General features: G+C 40.9%; 1 protein-coding gene across 2 annotated transcripts; it reads left to right on the top strand.

Annotated features, from left to right (window-relative positions):
- tacr3a (tachykinin receptor 3a) lies at positions 1-23,492 on the top strand. 2 transcript variants are annotated; one of them, XM_031559567.2, is made up of 5 exons: positions 1-948; positions 5,583-5,804; positions 6,009-6,159; positions 15,123-15,319; positions 16,331-23,492. In XM_031559567.2, the coding sequence occupies exons 1-5, from the start codon at positions 581-583 to the stop codon at positions 16,626-16,628; spliced, it is 1,236 nt and encodes a 411-aa protein (XP_031415427.1). In that variant the 5' UTR covers positions 1-580; the 3' UTR covers positions 16,629-23,492. The 2 variants fall into 2 exon arrangements, with proteins under 2 accessions (XP_031415427.1, XP_012692405.1); XM_012836951.3 differs by having other exon boundaries at positions 8-948; positions 5,583-5,771.
- The last annotated feature ends 284 nt before the right edge of the window (positions 23,493-23,776 follow it).

Genomic DNA, 23,776 nt, shown 5'->3' with positions numbered 1-23,776 from the left:
ATTTACAAATATGAACCCGTCTTTGGGAGCCATAGTCCTTACTCTCATGTAATCATTAATGTGAACTGCTGTGTGTGGCGTGTTGCTGCCTCGTGTTTTGTCTCGTATCATTCTCACACACATTTAGTTGTACCTTAGTCCGATCTGGAAAAAAGAACACCAATGTTCAACCTTCATGGTCGCCAGATACAATCCCATTCTTCTTGACGGTGTTCTAGCCTTTAACAAAGTGAATCAATCGACTGCTCCTGGACTCACGACAAGCACGTCACCACTGGATTTGTCACAGAATCAATCTACACTGTTGTTCTCTGTGACTGAGTGCAACAGGAGAGTCGCAGACACAGAGAGACTCGTTGTCCAGAAAGTTCTCTATTTTGAAATTTTGCATCAAGGAATTGAATTCAATTTTATTCATCGAGGTTTTTTTTCCGGATAGGTATTAAGCATCGGAACGGTCTGGTGCGCAGTGAAGCTAATCTCTTTTCAGTGTCCGTACTGAAGCGCGCGTGATTTTAACGCTATCCCTCGTGTCAAGTTGTAAATATTTATTTTAGAATATCTCGGAATTCATTTTGGAATGGCAACGGCATCGAATGGAACTAACTTCACCGGGAACTTAACGAACCAATTTGTCCAGCCACCCTGGCGCGTCGCGCTCTGGTCGGTGGCATACAGCACCATTCTGGCTGTGGCGGTCTTTGGAAACCTGATTGTAATCTGGATAATACTGGCCCACAAGAGAATGCGCACAGTCACAAATTACTTTTTGCTTAATTTGGCATTTTCTGACGCATCTATGGCAGCATTTAATACTCTTATCAATTTTGTGTACGCAACGCATGGTGATTGGTACTTTGGGGAATCATACTGCAAATTCCACAACTTTTTCCCGGTCACCTCTGTTTTTGCAAGCATCTACTCTATGACTGCAATAGCTGTTGACAGGTAGGAGTCAGTTAATGTTCACACACGCCTTTATGTACGGCTATCGTTGTATTGAATGGTTGCAAGATAAAAAAAAAACTATATAAACCAGTGGTTGGTAATTGCTATTTTCATGGAAGTTAATGACGGGGAGGTAATGATGTAATTGCACAATAAAAACAATGTGTTTCGACGCCATACAACAACGAACTGCAGTGCACTGCTGTGCCTTGAAAATCAGGCTTTAATTTAAAAGGCTTTAAACCACCTTTGGAGCCTTGTGTATGTTAGAGTATGTGAATGTGTATTCCCCCTATGCGATTGGATAGTTTCAGCAGTTCTATGCAGAGCCAACATCGATATATTGCTACTGAATGTGGTTACATTACATACTGAAATAGACGTGGGTATACAAAATGAGTCAAGTGGTATGAATACATAGTCATGCTTCTCCATGTAAGGGGGCACTTCCCTAAAAATACAGAGCCTCATTTGGTTTTAAGCAGGTTTAAGGTAAACCCCTGAAACATGTAAAACTCCCAGTAAAATCAGACACCTGTGCTAGTGACACACCTGTAGGAGAGGAACAACAAGTGTGGTGCTGAGGTAGGGGAGCTGTGAGTGTGTGTGGGGGGGGGGGGCTAGCTCACATAGCCACTTTATCATTCTGTCCCACTGTGCCAGAAGAACTAATTAAATCCTAACCAAATGTATTTGCTTAGTGGCTGCACCATTGTGGCTTTTTTCAAGCTCTAATAAGTTATTTATAAAATCTCCAGGGGTTCTATTGCATTACCCCCACAGATTCTACTGGTCCCAAGACCCCTCGGCACAGCCTATCCTCCCTCATTTACATCTCAACAGCCATCTCGCATCCTTTCTGTGTGCGCTGTTCTGAAATGCTCCGCTTACAGAAATTTGTTTGTAATGAGAAAATTACTTTATGCCCAGGAGGGGTTTCCACCGATGCCTCTTTCATTTCAGATGTATGCCTACAAATGTTGATTTTATCGTAAAAGACTAGTTCAATCTCCAGAGTTGGCCTTGAAACACGGCACTCTAAACAGGCGTGATTGTAATTAGCCTAATAAACCCATGTTCAGAGTCGCTTTGCCATAGTAGAAGTGCTGCCCAATGGATGACAACTAAAATGAGGATGTGCAAAGCTCATTGAAGTGAAATGACTCTGTAACACTGCTCAGTGCTTTAATGTAATCTCTCTCTCTCTCACACACACACAGAGAGAGAGAAGGAGAGAGCCATACACAGGTCCAATCTCTCCTTTCTGCAGCAGTCAGACAAGAATAGCCTTAATGTCCTTAAGAGTGGCATAACTCACTCCATGCAACCTGGTTTTCTGTCCTTTGTTACAATGGGAGGGAAGTTGTCAGTGTGTGCAAGTGAAAAAGCAAAATGCTGTAGTAACCACTTGCTGTACATAGCTTAGAATGGGTTTAGCCCTTACATCTATGACCTGAGGATGGTCTTCATGTAGATGCCACGTTGCTCAAAATATTTACCAGTCAGTTGCTTCATACATTGGTCTGCATTAGCATAAAGCAATATGAAAATATGGGAAGGCTTCAGTGTAAGGTTCGGTTGCCTCGAATATTTCTTACAGCTCCATGGACAAAAATGCTCCATATCCAGGAAACATCATCAAATGACACATAAAGAGAATTCAATTATTACCTCGCGTAAATGAGATGCACACTAGACACCTGTAGCCGTGAGCACTGTGAATATCAAAGATGATAGTACAGTCTCCAACAGGTCGCCTTGTCATCTTGTCAGGGTGTATTGCATTTTGCTTTTAAGTTGAAATTGTAAGCCATGGGCAATTGTGGCCGAACAGAAATATTTCTTTAAGTGAGGAGACATGAGCTGACCGATCAAAGTTGCAGCGAGAACCATGACAACAGGTCAGAGGGAATTGAATTAGCATGTTGACATTAGCACTTTTGCAATCATTGTGTTTGCATTTGGAGTAGATTAAATATTTGACCCCAGGGAGAGCCTGATGTCACTTTTGTTAAAGATAATTCTTATTCACGGTTGCTCCCCTTGTTATTCATTCTATCTGCTGTATGGAGTGATGCCACTTGAGTATGGGGAAGAACATGTCCTTTTCTGAATTTGTTCAGTGACATTCAGGTACATATTCTGGGTGAAATATTAGAAATGTATTTGAGTAGCACTGCATACAGAATGGAATGTGTAAAACCCTCTGCTCTTGTACATTCCAAAGAAACGCCAGTCTTGTCATTTTACACACGCACTGTCATTATGTAGTGCACAAATACTATCTGACTCCATAAGACTAGGTATTGCTTAGACTAAAGCCTGTGCCATACTGTCCTATGCAGTGTAGTGTGGGTAACATGTTTGCTAATGGGGGTCTAATTAAAAAAAGACGGGAAGACATTTTGGGAAGGGAAGGGGAGACTTGCCTTGCATTCAAATTTTGCATATTCATGTAGCATGATGTAAAAGTCCAATTTTTTTTTAGCCACTGGGGTCCACTGCTTTCTTCAAGGCTATAGCTCAGTCTATGCATATTGATTTGCCACCTTGCTAAATTATGCTAATGTTTTTAATTCAATGTTCTGATTTTGTACCATTGTCTTAAAATTGATGGTCTACCATATTCTGCAAATATCACAAATAAACAGTCCTGGATTTCCTTGGATCTCCACCTGTTGAAATACATGTGTCCAAGCTATAATGCAAAATGCATTTGAATGGACCTCAATAACCTCTCAGAGTTTGACTTGAAAACAGCCATTAGGCTACCACATCTTTTTATTTTTAGGAGAAAATCATTGCCATCAACAAATTGTATTTACATTCCAAATAGTATTTACATGCATAGAAAGAGACCAGCACATACTCTTTCTTTGTTGCATGCTCGTGATGTGTGGAGTCCACCAATTTCAAATATGACTTATGACTTATTCATACAAAATTCATACGCTCTTTACAATCCATGCTTCTTTTCTAGCCTTTCATTTGCAGTACAGTGAAGATAACCCACAAAGTCAATGGGCTCAAGAAATGACCTAAGGCCGGACTTAACCCTGGGTCTTTATGGGCACTAAACCCCCATGAGGTGTGGGCGCAGACACTACCACTGCACTGTGGCTTCCTCCTCCATGTTACTCCTCTGCGACTGAATCTGTAGAACCGTCTATTTAGTTCAATTGTATTGGGTTGGTTGGGTTTTTGGAGCAATAAAATCATTTAATTTATCATTTTATCTTCACTAAAGACATATTTTCATTGTTTTCAAGTGAGTGTAAGCCATGCTAACTATTGAATAATGTTTTTAATTTTTTTTAATTTAGATTTATTTCAGCACCTTGACATTTAGATTTAGTTATGCAACTGATACCCCATCCCCATAGCATTAGGTGTTGGTTTAAAATCATATCGGTAAATCTTGCAATTATGTTGTTGGTAATTCCATGTTAAATCAGATCATTATGGTAAGGATCTCCTAAACCATGAGATTGAAAGAACAATTGTCCACCAACAAGATGAGAAATTCACATTCTCATTTTCAAGACATGAAATGACATGCATCTTAAACAAATGTGAATATCACCGTATTTCTAACTCCCCTTGACTGCAAGGCTGTGACGAAAATACATACATGGTATTACATGAGATAACAGGAATTTGCCTCGTTTTGCATTGAGATTTTGAACCAGTATGTGTGTGTGTATATCTCTGTCTTTGATGAGCGTTATGAATAGCAGCTCAACAGCTGGATGGGAGAATGTCTTCAGACGCTTCCCATGTTGAGTATCAGCAGCCTCAATACATCATAAGGTCTGAAGATAAAAGGCTCCGTGAGAAACCTGCTTGATTACTTCCCTCTGTGTTTTTCTTTTCTAGGTCCTGCTGCCTAACATGCATTTACATTTCTTCTACACAGCTCTCTCTCTCTCTCTCTCTCTTTCTGTGTGTGTGTGTGTGTGTGTATGTATGTGTTTGCATTTGTGTGTGTCTGTGTGTGTGCATGCATGCATGTGCCAGTATGTGGCTCCTTGTTCAAATGTTTGCCCCGTCTGTCACCTCCTTCAGATTCCTCTTCTTAGAGGTCGCCCCAATGAGGCTCTGGACCTAAATAAGACATCATGCCCCGCAGCCAAGCCTCGTGTAAAGCCACTCTTACAGCACTCTGAGTGAGAAGGCACTGGTGTGTGTGCAGCCAGCCAGCCAGCCAGCCAGCCTGTGCGCACACTAACAAATTATGTTGATGAATGGTGGCAGTTGTGATGTGCATTCAGAAAAGCCCACTCATTAAGGTGGCATTGTTTGTGAGGAAGCATCGGCTAAGCTGACTGAGGCACTTTCTTTGTGTTTACGCCTGTGGTAAAGCAGATCATAAGAGCCAAAAAAAGTGTCAAATGTAACCACATTCAACCGGCATACAAAGTGACTACAGAGACCCAAATTAACATTAACGCCTGAAAACATAGGGGTGTGGGAATCCGTGCCTCTGGATGCCTTCGAAACACATCTCAGCACTGACAGATAACCCGCGTATCATTTGCCTCTCTCAATGTAGGGTGACATCTCGTGTTTTCCCATGCCTGTTGGCTCTGACCTCTGACCTGGATGTATATATGCTTGTTTCCTGTGCTGTGCAGATACATGGCTATCATCCATCCTCTGAAGCCGCGGCTATCTGCCAAAGCCACCAGAGGGGTGATAGTTTGCATCTGGGTGCTGGCGGTGGTGCTGGCTTTCCCTCTCTGCTTCTACTCTACTATTAAGGCGCTGCCCAAGAGGACCCTCTGCTACCTCGCCTGGCCTCGTCGCTCTGAAGATGCCGTCATGTCAGACATCTTTTACGTCAAGCTTTCTCTATTGTCTGCTTCCCATAAACTAGAGTTTAACGTGTTGCCAAAATGTAGATCATTTTAGCTGAGTTCAAGGGCTTCCTCATAATTCACCAATACATTTTAAATTACTATTTAGAAAAAAAGACAGAAAGAAAGATTTCATAATGTCCTTATTTTATTACACAACTGAAATGCTAGGTTTTGAGTGTTGTTCTCTTTATTATGTCACAGGTACCATATCATTGTTACTGTGCTAGTGTATATTTTGCCCCTGGGGGTAATGGCAATCACCTACACTGTAGTCGGTGTGACCTTGTGGGGAGGAGAGATCCCGGGGGACACCTCAGACAACTACCATGGCCAGCTCCGAGCCAAGAGGAAGGTAAGTACCAGTGGCTATTACTAGGAGAGGTTACTATTTCACCTTTATAATCAGCTATGTATCTCTGTCTGCATTCATTCAACTCCAATCATGCCTGGAGCAATGTTTTTGCCTTGCACCGATTGCTGATACTCACTAGAAAAAAGGCATTCTGGATGTCAATGAAAATTACCCACTTAATCAGATATAGACATCAATCTGTCAGGTGGCATTTTATGTTGCTGATGCCTCTGTCTCTACGCAATGTAGTGAGTTTTTTTCTCTAGAGGGGAATACAGACATATAAGAGATAGACCAGCCTCTTGCAATGGTGCGTGGTGTGCTCTTTTCCAGTAGTTTATGTGAGTGCCATGTAGCCGGTGAATGCCTCGGGCTAGGACAGTGACTGCAGTGACCCAGAAGCTTTAACGTCTGGTCTGGGAAATGGAGAGGGCGCACCTCCACCTCTTCAGTGAGGGTGGGCTAGGGAAGTGGGCCAGTCGCATGACAAACCAGGGACAGGCACTAAACAGAACCTCTCTGGGGAATATGGGCCAAGGAGCCTCCAAGGCACTGTAGGGCACGCAGGTGTGTGTCTGTGTGAGTGTGTGTGGGAGTATGAGTGTGTGTGTGGGCGTATTGATGTTTCCCTTTTTCATCGTAAAAAAACCTGCTTATATAATGCCATTGTTGTAAACCTTGTCTTTATAATCCGTTCACAATATCCAAGAGAAGAATTGGAAGGATATAGTGATCAGCCTTTAAAATATACCCACAGGTGGGATGTAATAATATTGTAAAGAATCAGGGTTTCAGACAAGGCCAGTATGTCTGCCAAGGTAGTATAATTAATATGAAATTTAGCAGTGTCGTGGGATCTAAATATTTTGAATGGAAATATGAAATTCAAATGAATTATGCATAGGTGTATTTAGAGGTGCTTTGGCTAAGAGCCCTGGTAGTTAAGTTGATATTATCATTCAAATTCAGCAGATTGCTGGAAAGGATAGATACATCAAAGCATGTCAGTTCAATCACTTAAAACCTATTTAGGCCTCTTTAGATCTATTAGATTTCAGATAATCGCTAAACAGTCCTGCGGGTCCATCTATCGGGATTGATTGTGTGGCCATGCAAATACACAGCATCTGTCACAAACAAATTCAAGTCATTGGCATGATTATGTTCAATGGGTAAGAGCAATTAAGGGTTACTTTAAAGATGAAGTAAACTTAACACTATTATTAAATGAGTTGTGATTTTAAAGATAATTGAAGTTTAGTTTGCCTGGAGGTCAAAAAGCAACTGTTATTTCACTGTAATCTGGTCAAACAGCAAATCTAACATGATTTTTGGTCCATTCGTCAGATTGTTATGTTGCTCTTTTACTAAAATGTAATGAAAAAGCCACTGTATATGTTTCAACTCTTCTCTACTTAATAGAACTTGATATAACTCTACTTGATATGATTTTTTTTTTTACCAGGCAATAATACAGGCAATAATACAGTTAGTTGCCATTCTTAAAGGCTCTTACAGTAAAAGCAAGTTTGTTGAAGGCAAATAAACAGCAGAGTCAATTGAGGGTTGTTGTGGCTTGGCACATACTGTACATCTAGACACAATTATGTCTTGGTGCAACACAACAGCATCACAAAACACCCCAACTAACTGGAACCCTTTGATTAAGATTTACCAGCTCGCAGCATTGCCAATACAACCATGTACCAATATCCAACTCTATCCATATCTCTATGTTAAACATGTGGATATGGCTACATGTTTTCACTCTAGTTACACTGAGACAGATGTAGCTGCTTTGCCCATCAAAGTGGGGTGGACATTATAAAATCCATTCATGATAAATCCTTCAGTCAATTAATGCAACTGTCATATGCATTTTCTATTAAGTAGTTTATATCTAATTAGGATTATATGAATACATCTCTTTCTCTCTCTTTCTCTCTCTCTTTCTCTCTCTCTCTCTCTCTCATTCTGTGTGTGTGTGTGTGTGTGTGTTTGTTAGTATGTGCATGTATGCACTCACATTTACAATGTACATAGATGGGAGTCACACACAGGCACTACAAAGTCCATGGAAGGTTTGGGAGTTATAATTTGTGTCAGTCTGAACTTGTTGAGCTGGAGTGTTGCTTCATCATTCAGCAAGCCTGACTGCAGTCGGTCTGGAGGTAAAATAATCACAGTTCAAATGGCAGGCAGCTCCGATAGGAGAATCTATTTTTCAGCTATTTCATTTTGATCTCTATAAAAGAGTTAGCGTGGAAAAAAAGACGAGTAACAGCTCAAGAGAGGTCTCTGTGTGGTATAACAGAAGTCTATTCACTTAACCTCTTTGCCAAATGTGGTTGCTTTCTCTTAGAGAGGGGATTCGAATGTTGTGTTGGTGGTATTGAGGCACCTGCATGCAAGATTTAGTGCATCACCAGTTGCGATGTGACGAAGAGTGTCTCTGCATATTTGAAGAGCAGTCTAGACTTATTAGAATCAAGCAGATAGGACAGCGGAGACATAAGCCATGCTGAGAAAAGGGGAGAAGGCCGTTGAAATATACTTGAAGTGTCTGGGCTGAGAGTGGACAGAGATTTCTATGAGCTTCTGAGTGGGCACTGGGAGTGCAGTAATAGCGCTGTTTCACAGATAGAGATATGGAGGTCATGGAGAGCAGGAGGTCAGTAGGTATCAGGACTTTGAAGTAAAGATGAGTTAAGTGCAATGAAGGGGTTTGGGATTTTTTGGTAGTTTTGTAAAGTCCTCAGTACTGTTCTGTATGTTTTAGGTTCCTGTGTCCATTTGTGTTTAGTGGGTGAATATCTGTCTTTGTGTGTGTTATAGTAATGTGTGTGAAGTTTTTTTAAATTACCTCCTAAATATAGGAGTTAAAATACAGATTATGTTGGTAATGTTTATTTTATGCCTGCATAGAAGCATAGCAGATGACAGATTGGTATCTGAGAATTAAATAGTGTTAATCCTTCGGAATGGTCAAAGTGGTTTAGTGGTAACATTGTCTAATTTAGGTGACTAATAATTCTTCAGATCTACACCCTGTATATTGTCAATAAGATCTGGGTTTTATACGCTATATTTATTGTTGTTGTAAGTGCATAGTGGCTCAAACACCTAAGGCAGATAATATCTTAAATAAACTAGTAACTGTAAAGTAACTAGTACATTTGACAGATCGCTGATTTCCTTACCTTCAGCAGGGGCACTTAATACATTATCTAGTCCTTAAAGAACCAAATAACCACCATAGTCTCATGCTCTCTCTATTTCATTCATCCAGTGCTAGAGAGCGTATTTCCATTAGCCTATTTAGGCATCAGAGCGGAAAAGCTCTTATCAGCCAGATCTCAGCCTCTGTCTCTGGAACAAATTGCTCTCATGGCACCCAGTTCAAATGCAGGCCTGAGCACAGCGCAGATAATTAAAACAATTAATATGCATTTAGCCCTTTCCTATCAGGGGGTGTTACAAAAAAAAACAGATTTTATTCAACGTGTGTCACCTCTCGCCTGAAAACACACCTTCTGAGTGAGCGTAAACACGGTAGTCCCCATTACACCGTAATATCCCCACACAGAACCAATATGCCTTCTGCTCAGCCGTGCCTCACTTCAAAGTCAACGCTCCCAGCCTGTCAGGAGGCCTAAGCAGTAGAACTAATGTCCCTCATTAGGTCGGGGGGAATGGCAGTGCCAGACTCGATCAGCCGGCCTGCCTGCCTCATTCACCTTGACTGATCCTGTTCACCCTGCAGGGGCAGACCAGGCCTCTCCGTCAGGCGCTCGCATGAGCAGGGGGTAATTAGTGCAAGAGCGTTGTCTTCTTCTCCTTCCCGGAAAACTTCCATTTTTCTAGGGGATGTATTTGCTCATGTGCTAAGCCTTTTGAAAGGTCAAAGAGATAGAGTTTAAAAGCATGGGAGAGAAATGTCAGTGTATTCACTGCCAGCTCTGTGTCCATTAAGCCTCCGTTCTTTGAACCCATGATGGGTTTGTGGACTGGTGAAAAGCATCTTTCCTAGAAACCTTTTAGTGACTCTGAAATTGACTCATATTGAGCATATGGTTGGCAGTTTTGTAGCACCTTACCACCTAAAGCCTCTTGTTGAAAGTTTAGGTTCACCTTAATTTAAATAACCTCTACAGCCCTTACTAGGTTCATGTTACCACAGGATGTATGATGTTAACAGGGTTGCAAAACCCACACGCCATTTTGAGGGATTACCTAGCCTAAGCCACTATTGCCACTTAAACCCACGATAAGCACTGATGTGAGGGCTGCGGGTGCGGTTGGAGTGTCCTCTGGAGGTGGTCTAGGAGCGTGTATGCTTAACCACTGATGACCAGTCACCCTAGACCCTGCCGTAATGACCAGATCTCACACCTCTTACCTCACTGTGAGTGTCAGCTACACCTGAGACCCTTAGGATTCAGGAGAAGATTGGACATGGAGAGGTTTTTTTCCCCTCCTTTCTTTGAAATGCAGGAAATAAGGTGTGTGTGTGGGGGGTGATTTCCTAGGTGTTGAAACGATTGGAATAAGATAGGTGAAAACTCTAATTTACTGACATTTTACTGTGTGTGTGTGTGTGTGTGTGTGTGTGTGTGTGTGTGTGTGTGTGTGTGTGGCAGCTCTGGGCTCTATGGACTATTTGAAAAGTAGAAGATTCAAGGTTTCTGGGGGTGTTATTTTTAAGTCTGTAGGAATTTAAAATGCAAATGCAAATGCAACAGCTTCTCTTTTGAATTTCTGAAGGAACTCTTCTTTTGTCCTACAAGAAGAAGACAACCAACCACAGAGGTTTGGCTTTTAAGATGGAAAAAACTTCTCTGGGTACTAAGGAATTTCATTCTGTTCTTTCCAGCTATTCTCTTAGCACTTGAAAAGCAGACCCTAACATTTGAAGAGAACTCAGTGGCGCCTTTGAAAGTCAAGCGTACTGGGGAACACGGTGTTCTGCCTTTAGGTAGCTGTGCTCACAGCTCTCTGGAGATCACAATCATCAGAGCACACCCGCTCTCAGGCAGGGTCTTTGGGCACAGCTAAGGCAATCATGGCCTCTGTGCTGATTGGAAAAGGTAAAAAGAAGGTGCTGAAATTGAAAAGCTTGAGAAAGAGATATTGCATGTAATATATATTCCCTGTAAATATGTTCTTATATTCTTTAATCTAGGAGGGGCAGTGGGCCTTAAAACTATTCTCTCATCAATGGCTTTCTTTTTTCAAGATCCATCTGATTGTCAGTCGGTGCTCTTTTATAATAAAGTGGTTAATGCATTTCAACAGCAGATAATAATTGGCTACAGAAAGATGGCCCATTATATGACTCAGTTTGGTGTTTGTATTTCAGCCATTTGATTTGATGTATGCAACACTTGCCATGTCTGACCACATCCCTCGGTCAGTAAATATCAAGGGTTATGGCGTCAGGCGTATCCCAGAGCCAGCTCCACTCTGAGGCCCAGACACACACATTGCATGGCAAAGAGCAGTTGACGGCTGGCACACAAATGTGTGATGTCAGGAACGATCAACTGTGTTTACTTCACTTAAGGACACGAACTTCCACCCTTGAGAGTGAGCACTGATCTACTATATATGGAGTTCCGTCCCTCTGGAATCTGTAACCTACCAGAAAGCTTCACCCTCCTGTGTCTTGTCACAATCAAACATTAGGCTAAATATTTATTCATGTGACAGCAATGCTTAAATTTGTTCATAAACTGTTTTTGATATGGAGTATAGTTTAAAAAATATTTAACAAACTGTGTACAATTAACCAAATACCGCTCAACCAGCCCTCAATCAACTACCTTTGAACTGTCAACAAAGACCAACTCTCTATTTATGTGAGTTCAGCACATAGGCCATTTAAAGGAAAGTTAGGAAATCCCTTTTACAGCATCGCTAAAGGCTGTCCACGACCTATCCAGATTGTATGCCATTAATATATTCTGCATTATTGATGTAACCATCAAACAACCCAGGTCAGCAGAGAGAGAGAGAGAGAGAGAGAAAGAGAAGTAAACAACATGCGATGCCTCTCAGCATGTGGCGAAGACTTACAGACTCGGCCAGACTGTCTTCATCATTCCTGCTCTGGGCAGCAGAGGATGTGTTCTGTGTCCTTGACAACATTAATGGCCTCCTGTGAATTGTTTCCAGGCAAACAGAGGTGTTCTGTTTTAGACTGGCCTTTGTCACTAACCCCTTCTGTTGAAGAAGCAGAGATGTTTTTGTCTGTGTTGGATCTCAGAAGCCATTTGAATATAGCACACTAATGAGAGACTAATCACTGGAGCAGAAGATTAAAATGTGTTCAGAATCAGGTGTTGTGAAATTATTATTTAGGATCAGAATAAAATGTTCATAAATACGAAGATTTTTTTTAAAAATAAACAAGAAATGATTCTCAGTTATTTTTATATTTTTTTTACATTTACACAGATTAATAACAATTGTTTTTATAAAGAATGTATTGCTATGTCATACACCAAGCTGTACGTGGCCCCACTTTACATTGCATATCTAGAGCAAATGAATAATGATTTAGTTTTGTATGAACCTAAAGAAAATAATTGAATAATAATAATTAAACACAAGGCAGGTCATTAGCATGGTCCATTACACTATGATTAATTCATATAGGAATAATAAAAAAATGTATACATGTAAAAAAAACATAATTAGATGTGCATATATAGAGAACCATGTCTACCTGGAGGTTTGCTCCCTAGTTGTGTTGATATTTCTGTGTCCTTGTGGGTTTTGTGGATTTGCATGCAGTTATTGTCTCAAAGCTCTTGAGCCAAATTACTTTGGATCTGCCCATACAACCCTTGGACAAAAGACATGGGAAATAGGTTTTAGCTGGGAAAGCTTTGAATGCTGTCAGTTTTCTTTTCACTTTTTCGTTGACATCACACCTGCTCTCCACACAGCCCTTGCCACAAAGAGAAGATCTATATCCCTCATTGGAAGGCACAGCCTTTCCTACTACAATAACAAAAGAGGAGTTGGGGAGATAAGAGGAAATAAAAGAGGGTTTTTTGTTCAGTCCACTTCTATCTTCTCCCTCTGTTTTTCGCTTTATGGTCTATTCTCTCTATCTTTCTATCTCACTCCCTTTTTCTTGTCTTTGTCTTGCTCTTTTCCTTCTTCCCCCTCTTTTCTGTATGCAGGGAATCATCCATTCAGTCAGCTTCCATATTTACCCAGTGAGTTCAGAAGTGGGGGGAGGGTAGAGAGATGCCAGTGTGGCAGGGTAGAGGTGAACGTGACATGCAAGCATAGAGCCACTCTAGCCCTACCTCTGTCTTCTCGCCTTTATGTGTCAGCGGTGTCAAGTTCTCATTGCAAAGAACATGATGATTCACCTCAGAAAAATGTGGTGAACATTTAAAAAAAATTCTCTCTCAAAATGACACTAGGCAGTGAATCGGTTTTACAGGAAATGTTTGACAGACAAAAGAGTGCAAATCTGCTGTGATTCCCATGACTTACCCTCTAGAATATTCTCTTCAGCACATAGCATCATGGACCTGTATTCATGCATGTGATGATGAGCAATGCAGGGAATGTATAAATCATAGAAGAGTTCAATTTCTGTAGATACAGGGTGTGTTTTAAACAAATGCATTAGAACAGAACCAGAACCAGAATATAGGTGTTCTATAGGTGTATTATTACATGCTAAAATATGCATTCACAATAGAGATCAACATACTGTAAGTATGCTTTTAGGTGAATTGCATGCATCTTCTGGAGTCTGAAGATGATGCAGTCACTTGTGAGGCTCTGCCCATCCCTCTTCGGCAGTAATGGAGGTCATTACTACCACTTGTTCAACAGTGAGTTGAATAGATTTGAGTAATATGCTGTTCATCGTTAATATCTTTTTAGCCATTGGCCTCACAGAGCCAGAGACACATAGACATATATATATGTTCACCCAATGACCACCCTGGAGAACTTGGTGTAAATGGTGATGAGAATAATGAGCAGGTATCATTCATTTAGGATTTCTAAACCTGTTCCATACCTTATGAAGGTGGAGCTCACCTTCACGCACTTAACCACATCTGGTCTTCTAGACTGCCTAGTGATAGCTACTGAGAAGAGGAATTCATTTTCAGATCAGTGTCAGTAAAATCAAGTCAGATCTAAAAAAAAAAAACACTTCTTTTTACCCAAACTGAACAACACCATTATATCCAGTCCGTTTAGCATTCATTCTTATCAGCTTCCAAGCACAGAAATGTGTTGTACACACAATGTTTGTTTAAATCCTATGTTTTCCATCATCTCTCAGGATACTCGAAGTAAGACAGAGAGGACTCTTGATTTTATTCATCAGAACACAATTGTCCTTCATGGGCATTCATAGAGGGGACCAAAAGAGGTAGATAGAGAGAAAGAGAGGGATAGAGAGAAAGAGAAGTACAACGCAGTTATCTTCATTACTGTGCTGAGGAAGAGTGGCAGAAGTGTGGAGATCATTCAGAAGTACCGTGACAAAGCTACCTAGAGTAACAGACACAACCGTGTGTGATTAGATCTGAAGTGTTCGAGTAAAATACAGCTGAAGCAGAGTGTGGAAGGGTGGTTTGTGGATTGATTTGGTGTTATTGGATTCTGTGGAAGAGACTGCGACACCAGAGCATGTCTCCACATGTTTGCATTGAAACCTAGTTTGGTTATGTACACATGTTTGCACTGGAGCCTAGTTTGGCACTGTACACATGTTTGCACTGGAGCCTAGTTTGGTTCTGTACACATGTTTGCACTGGAGCCCAGTTTTGGTTCTGTCCACATGTTTGCATTGAAGCCTAGGTTGGTCCACCTGTTGCTACTTTTCAATCTGTGTCATCTGATTCGGCTGAATCTATCTCCCTCTCTAACCTCAATTATTTAACCTCTTTTTCCCATCTTTCTTCCCTCTTGTCTGGATCCAGGTGGTGAAGATGATGATCATTGTGGTGGTGACATTTGCCATCTGCTGGTTGCCGTATCACATCTACTTCCTGGTGTCTGGCCTCTACAGGCCAATCAATCGGTGGAAGTACATCCAACAGGTTTACCTGTCAGTCATGTGGCTCGCTATGAGTTCCACCATGTACAATCCCATCATATACTGCTGCCTTAACAGCAGGTATGGCTCAAATACACCTACTATTTGTTTCAAGTGTTGTGGGTGGCACATGAGCCCTAGATGGCAGATGAATCCCATCAGTCAGTAGACATGCACTCCTGCACTCGACCAGATGTGACACAGATGCCTCTTTCAGAAGTGTATTTAGAAGTCTCACCAGGCTTGAGTCAGTGTTGAGTACATATTACTTGGTGCACCAGTAAAGCTAGGCTTTGTCACATGTCGCCAGGCCTAGCCCATGGTCGCAAAATACCTTAGCTTCACCAAAACCTTTGAAAAAAGATTTGTCATGATTACAGTATGATGAGTATGCAATGTTTGAGTTGCATGCAATACATTATGGCTGTAACCTTGGTAGAATACAACCATTGTTAGACGTCTTTTTAACCAACATTTGACTGGTTCATTTGGGTTTCCTATCTCAAAGTATACACAATACACCTATACACAAACACTAACATCCACGCAACTCATACGAGAACATGTATATCACCTGGTTCTCTGCAATCTCTCCAAAATACATTCAAATGCATCAAGGTTTCCAAAGTAAAGTGGGCCGCTCATGCATCATCCAAGAATGTTGTTAATGTTGTAGCAACCAGGCCAGTTAGTGTGGTGTCTAAAAAGACAGGGATAGAAAGAATCCACTGTGGGTTGTTAATAGGACAATTTTACTTTATGAGTACCTTAAGGCTCTAAAAAAGACAGAAATAGGACTGGATCTGGAACATGTACAGCTTCTAGGGCCATGTGTACACACTTGACACAAGTAATGTGTGAACGCCAGAGTGTGACAGGGTTTAAGGTCATTATTTCTGACCAGCAGGGGTTCTTACAGTTTAGCTCTTTTTCATTGGGGATTAGTTCAGTGTGTGTGTGAGTGGATAAATAGAGGGAATTTACATACATAAATCGCTGTAAATTAATATCTTTTTTTACAGCCTCTAGCCTCTTCTTGTGAGATCAAATAATCTGCTTCTCTCACCGCTCCCGTCTCTTTGCTGTGCACAGATTCCGTGCTGGCTTCAAGCGGGCCTTCAGCTGGTGCCCGTTTGTGCGCGTGTCCAGCTATGACGAGCTGGAGCTGCAGGCCACCCGCCTGCACCCCACCCGCCAGAGCAGCATGTACACGCTCTCCCGGATGGAGACCAGCATGGTGGTGGTGTACGAGTCCGGCGAGGCCAAGCAGGCCGGACGCAAGGGAGCCCCGTCCTCTCGTCACCTCAACGGCTGCGGCGCTGGGGATAACGCAGTGGCACGGGCAGTGCCTTGCACAGCTCACACTGCCCAACAGGAGGAGTTTTCGTAAGGAGATTGGCGCACAGATCAGTTTCACTGGAGTCTCCCGTAGGCCTTCGTATAAGGGTGGGTGTCCGAAAAGAAAGCTTCGTATCACAAGAGTATTGTTTGTTCATTACAGATGTTCAAGTCAAGTTCCTTCCTATGATTCTTGCACTGGGCAGTATGGCTATATAATTATATCACTTCAGATATGGACAGAGTATATCATCATAAAAGGTTGTTTGGTGTATATCACTGTATAATGTGTTCATAACAGCTTAAGGTGGCCTATTTTGATTGACCTACCTTGTCATGGTCATCCAATGCTTGTCTATGTTGTTTATTTTTTTATGCTCCTTTTTTATGCCCCGAGTATTAGCTACATACAATGTCAAAGTCATGAGGATCTAGTCCAATGTTATCATTAGGCTACTCAGGCAGCAGCCGGTTAGTGACCGAGCTGTTGTCAGCTAAGTTGTTTTGTTTACCAAGTTAGTGCAGCAAATCAAACCATAAAAAACACAAGCTAATTTACCACTGTCAAAAAGAATTTCTCAACTAACCAAAGAGGAGGCCTAAAGATATATGTGAGATATAGAGGTATATAGGTTTATGTGCATTGTGTGCTGATTTAGTCTTGTAACATTCTGTATATTGTCTTTGCAAACAGGAAGTATCACTGGCAGTGTGCAAATTATGACCAATTAATTGGGTATTGTGCACATCCAGAGTACGTAAAGAGCAGTCATTTGAAACAACTGAGCATGGATAAAAGTGGTAATGAAGTAGGCCAAATACTAATTCAGAAGCTTAATTCAGAGCTTAAAGCACAAGGGACCAAACAGTCTTGGTGAAGTGGTTAAAGGTCCTTTCCTGTTTGCCATAGTCGCGACAACCAGCTTCCATCCATGGCTCAGTAAAAGGGTATGGGATTGGAAAAGAGGAGAGTGAGGACAGACTGGTGACAAGACATTTGGTGTAATTTAGTTGAGTTTAGCTTTTTCACACTATGATGCAGTGGACTTACTGTAACAAGATAAGGCATTATGTTCCCAGTTTCACATCTTGTAATTCAAGTCTCAAAACCCAACTCTTCTTGTATTTTGCCAAAGCATACAGTATTCTTTATATTTGCACCAAGCAGGATCAAGGCCTAACGGTAACTAACTTCAAGCAAGAAACATTTATCAGTTGGTTTAAACCATTTTAGGAGATCTGAAAGGCGTACACTCCATTAGCCTATCCACCACCAAAAAAGGTATTAATCAGCACCATTAAACAGGGTTTAACCAGTGAATATTACCCTTTAGTTAATATTTCTAGAGATTAACTAAAAATGGGCCTTGTTGATTACAGTGTCCTTCAATCAGAGCTGCCAGAAACCTTGTGCTTGTGAAAGCTTGTATAGTCTGAGGAATTATTTCCTCTCAAGCTCCCTGCAGGATGCCCCCTTGCATGCAGTTTTAATTGCCATTGTCTCGGCAGAAAAAAACTCTCAAAGGGAAAATTTGTCCCCAGTCTTTCTCAGTGGCATTGCTGATGAGCACGAGAAAGCCTCGTCCATTGCTACATTTTGTTTAAATTACAAACACACATTACAAATGGACGTTTTCTTCTCAACACACTATATATAGCACCAGTCCTCTATGTCTGAACAATCACTGTCTTTGTACCCTGCCCAGGATTGTCACACTTGACATATAATGTACACATACCCCTGCACTGTAGCCTACCCCCATCTGTAGTGATGTTGGCTGGAGACTGCTAGAGTTTATAATGCTGGCATACCATTAGAGGGGCTATACGTAAGATTGACTATCTGTCGGCTAGCGGGCTAAATTATTCGAGACTCCCCACTCTAAGCAGATTGGGGATAGTGTATTTTTACGTTTGTATACCCCTACCTCCTCTCCCTTCAGAGGAGTAAACAAAAGGACTGGCCAAGGTGGAGGAGGCTGAAAGCTACATGTAGCATGAAAACATTTATGTGATTGAAAGATACCTAAGTTACCATTAGTGTTATTATGAATAACATTAACTTAATCAAGACAAACAGACCCCTGTTGGTCTTCATTTAAGCATTTGAGCTTTTGAGCTAGCTGATTAATGTTAACCGATGAGCTTGCTACTGAGCTACTTGTTGATACATGATAGCCATGCTTACTTGGGTATGTGCGTAATTTAATCCAGTACTCTGAAAATGGATTGAGGCACTGTAGTTAAAAAAATTGAACAATCCATTTCTCTACAAATTCATAAACACTTTAACTGTCATAATTTTAGGCTCTGAAATGGTATTTTAGCAATTAAAAACACCCTTTCTGACAGTGTGGGCTTATGCCTGTCATGGCACTCTTGCCTTCCCTTGCTGTTTTCACTACAGTAACTCACTAGTGCCTCTTAAGGTACAAAGTGGTATTATGAGAGAGGCAGGAGCGGCTCTAGCTGATTAGCATGCTAACTTTAGTAGATATCTGGGCCTCACAGTGTATAGGTTATTTTATCACATTATGTGGCTGTTTTTAGTTAATTTCTGAATGTTTTGAACTAAAATTCTTACATATATCACCTTTAAATGACTTTCTAGCTACGTCCGGAGCATCCACTCACTCTACAGTCCACTATACTGTGAATCAGCCATTTTGTAGTGCTGATCGAATTCTTAACTGTAAATTATTTTCACTATATAGTGCACTATAAAATTCCCACACACGCTATGAATAGCATGGCAACTATAGATCGCATTTTTGCTAAATATCACCATTGTTGCCCTGTAATGGTATTTTATCAATTTTACCGAAGGAAAGCAGTCCTGTTGCCAAATTAACGTTAACATGTTGGTAAGTTACCAATACGGAACATTTTGGAATGTAGTGTCCTGTTGTTTTAACGCCTGATTCCCTACATAGTGAACTTGATAGATTTTTCTATGTGGTGGGTGAGTGAGTAAGTGAGTGAGTGGATGTTCCGAATATAGCTTCGGACTTCAGACACGAAAAAGGCACCAGTTTGGAACTCGTTGGCATTCATTTCAGGTTCTGTTTTTGTCAGAAGTTCTTTTTTTGCTTGTTTCAGTACTTCCAAGGGTCCCAGGGAAAAGCAACACTGGCCAGTTTTGTTGCTCCGAACCACTCACGCTGCCATTTATCCTCTCACCTTTCAAATGCAAATGCAGACCATCAAGCGGAAGACTTTCCATGCCTCTGCTAGTAATGCAGTCCAGATGTTTTGGGAAATTGATTTGATTTGTTTTTCTCCATTGTATGCATTGCTGACTCATCCAGTAGTATATGGACCCACATCTCCACATCTCCTCTCCAGCTCAGTCCTACTGGCCCTTCTCCTTCTGAGTGTCTGAGTCTCCCTGCTTGGGCCTTGTAACAGGCAGGCCATTAACATTAATAGTCAGCCTACTGCTTTGATTACTTACCTGATCTGTGCTTTGCATGTTTTATGCTTAACACACCACATGCGTAATCCTCATCCTTCCTTTCCTTATCTAAGCATGAATTGGACAGTGGAGGGTTACCGCATTGAGGATACAAAGAAAGGCAAAGTGAGGTATTACTGTTACATATGTGTCATTTGGAATGGGGCCTGACTGGCAAAGCGTGTAATTCACCCAAGTATCTAACTGGCTTTATTACAGGCAAAAAGGGAGTTCTGAAAAAACAACACTGTTGGTAAGGAACACAACCGGCCGTGACCACTGTGTGTCTATGCTGAGGCTTTAATTAGACCACATGTATAACGAAAGATTTTGTGCCTACCACCCAGATGAACTTTCCACTGGCTCTCTCTAGGCCAATATAGGAGACATTGACTTTTGACCAACCTGCTGACAACAGCAATTATTCCGATTCATCACACTGATCACTGCACACACCAAGGGGGGAAAAGAATCTCTCGCAGCACTTAAAATGGCTTCCCTCACCTCCTGGTGAACAGACCAGTAATCTCCGTTGCCCCCTAGGGAACAGACCTCCAGACTCAGCTCTGGGTGGCATGGACTGCCCTTCAGCTTTGATAACAGAAGGTCTGCCCTGGGTAACAGTGGCCTTAGTTAGCCTGCCACTACTGCTTACTACTGCTATTAATGGGAGCGCCTGATGCATCATCTGGATGTGTGCCAGACCCCGATAAATCAATGAGGTTGGCTTAAATGCATCAACAGCCATCGGTCACTCGTGGGGTAAAGCATGCTGATCCTGCTTGTTCACTCTTAACCAGTGGAGACAGTGTTTTGTTCTCTTTGAGGATCGTTGCGACTTACTTTCACACTTCAACAAACATGCTAGAGCATATAACACATGAGGTGACAAGGTCAGAGAAGAATGAACCATCTACTCCCAGTCTCTCAATGTTGTAAGCATTTGGGGATACCTCACCCAGACTAGTGGTACAACAGTCTGCAGTGTTCCTTCTATGGTCGTGGTAGATTTCCAGAATAGCAATGGATATCAGTTGCCATGTGATTAGAAAAAGTGTAATGAAATGAAGTGTAAAGGCCATTTTGGATGTGTTTAAATGTGAGGATGTTATGTTCTTTGTTTAGTGACAGCAGCATAAGTCACTGGTCTGTTCCATTTGCACAAAATAATGCATGTGCTTAAGCTTGCAAAAAGGAAAGATAAGTTGCGTGTATTGGTTTTGTTGTGTCAACATTGTCAAGCCATAGAAACAGCATTAGTATTCACGTGGTGATAAGAATTTGCTTTCCTATACATGTTGGTGAAGCGTGCCCCTTGTAAGACAGGGACCAAATCATTGTTGTTTTATTTTCTCAGTACACCTTTAAATCATAGCAGTCAAAAAAGCGCAGAGGACTAGTTATGATAAAAGATGACTCTTTGTGTATATAATGCATTTTCCAGAGTAAAGAATGGTATTGTGTTATATTTATATCAGAATTAGCTGATTTATACGTTTTTCTTTCAAATCTTTATGTAGCTACAAAATAATACATTGACATGCCAGAATGTGTTTAAATATTAAAATTGTTTATCGTTGGTGGATGACATTGAGTCTCAATGTGTTTTGGCAGATTGTTAGAAAAAGTATAAACAAAAGCCTAATGTTGTGGATGGCAGATGCCAAAATCACTGTTGCTTTGACTTGTGGTGTTGTGGAACATTTACAGGCTTGTTGAGCTGGTCCCAATCATATTAGTTGTTGTTGATGTAGTCATCGACGTTCTGTTCCCTCCCCTGTGAAGCTCAGTGGTGTAACACAGCTGAAGCGTTGTATTGTCTGCATCCTTCCAGATGTGTTGGCCTATAAAAAGAATTATTTCAACATCCAATTTCCACTGCTTGGTTTGATTCATTCTGCCTGCGTTATCGCCCCAGTGCCCTGCATGATTCTGCATGCATCCAGATGCCTACGGCCAGAGGTGCTGAAAGCTGGCAGGATCTCTCACCCTCACAGCTACGGCTATTGATTATTTAAGCCTCTGATCCTTACAAGGGCCCTGAGGCCTGACTGACCTACAGCATAGCAAACAGGTCTGACTGCCCCACTGCTGTCTTGCCTCAGCAGACGGAAAGGCTTCAAGATTAATTGATTTTCTTCCAGGTGGGAGATGCCCACCTGTGATCCTCTCTCTCGGCAGGAAAGATATAAAACTGCACAATAACGCCACAGTGGTTTTCTGGGTTTTCAAAAACAAACAAAACAAACAAAACTAAAAAGCACGCACATATACACACACACAGACACATTCTCACTCGCACATCGAGACCCGTGATGATTTGACTGTGGGTTATGAAACTGATGTTTGAGGAAGATAGTGGGTTACACCAAAGCAGACAAAGGTTAAATAGATTATATAATTTGCTACATATATACAAACACACACACACACACAGAGGGAGAGATAGAGGGAGAGAGAGAGAGAGAGAGAGAGAGAGCGAAACAAACAAATCAGGAATAATCCTGTAGCTCTTTTCATTCCTGGACAGCCTTTCTTTGGTCTTGTTTGTTCAGTTTTGGTCCATGCCTTATTTCAAAGCCTTTGTAAAAATGGCTACTCTTTTGTCTCTTTTGGTTATATATTTAGGATATGATCCTCACTGAGAGATTCAGAGGTGATCCTTATATGTGTATATACCTGATATGTGTATATAAGTATATATGTGATATGTTAGAGTATGTTACAAATAGAATGTTCTAGAAGACATTATGAAAGTATTACCATGCAAGAATGTAGACTATTTAAACTTAATTACATATGTTTTAGTATTTTGTCAAAGGAACAGAACCAACCTTTTTTGTATAAAAAAGAAAAGTCTTACTGCCATTGTGAATGTAATATGGATTTAACTGTGGGGTATCATTTTGTCATTATTTTCTATTAAGCAAGTGAAACATACATGTAATTAGGGTTGTCTTTGTTTCCGTTTGATGTCTGTATGTATTTGCCAAAAATAACTGTGTTTCTGTGGTGTGCTGATTATATATGAGTCAGTGATGGATATCATAGTGTAGTCGCAGTGCAGTTTCATAGCTTCATGTCAACAACCTGCTTTTGTTTCAACTCTGTGATGAAGACTAATACCGGAACATACTAGTTATGATGATTGTTTGTGGTTTTTGTTTTTCCTTTAATAGTTAATTTATTAAACTGAGTGCTCAGTTATTGTATTTCTGTTAATAATCATATATGTAATGTTTTTTTTCATTCGTTATTCATTATGTTCATGTTCATCCATGACCATGAATGCAATTAAGATATGTTATACAGACCAAATCAGTGAGGCAAAAATAGTTTCGTTTAGCATCCATCTTACCAGTATATATTCCATAATGTATATGCTAATTAAAATGTATATTTATTTATGTTTATCCTTAAGTGTATTCTTTTGATCCAATTTAATAAATATCATCTATGTTATTCTGTGTCATTCTGTGTTATTCACCATCTCATTTATTTAAAGCCTAAGGCAGAGCATGTATGAGACATCAAGAGGCCCACCACCATAGAGACTCACTACCCCTTTCCACCATAGAGACTCACTACCCCTTTCAAAAGGGTTATCTTTTTTCTCATGCAGTTCTCTCAACCAGTTAATTTCAAACTCACACTTTTGAAAGAGTCCATTGTGAATGTTACCATTAATTGAGCATGAAATATGAGCATACGTTTTACATTTCATTCAGTGTAACTCAGGTTGAAAA

This window comes from Clupea harengus, chromosome 22, assembly GCF_900700415.2.
Source record: "Clupea harengus chromosome 22, Ch_v2.0.2, whole genome shotgun sequence".
Classification (NCBI taxonomy): domain Eukaryota; kingdom Metazoa; phylum Chordata; class Actinopteri; order Clupeiformes; family Clupeidae; genus Clupea; species Clupea harengus.
This window is presented reverse-complemented; position numbering and strand designations above follow the sequence as displayed.

Coding starts and splice junctions, on each gene's coding strand:
- tacr3a (XM_031559567.2), top strand. CDS start 581: ATGGCAACGGCATCGAATGGAACTAACTTCACCGGGAACTTAACGAAC. Junction 949..5,582: donor ACTGCAATAGCTGTTGACAG/GTAGGAGTCAGT, acceptor TGTGCTGTGCAG/ATACATGGCTATCATCCATC. Junction 5,805..6,008: donor TACGTCAAGCTTTCTCTATT/GTCTGCTTCCCA, acceptor ATTATGTCACAG/GTACCATATCATTGTTACTG.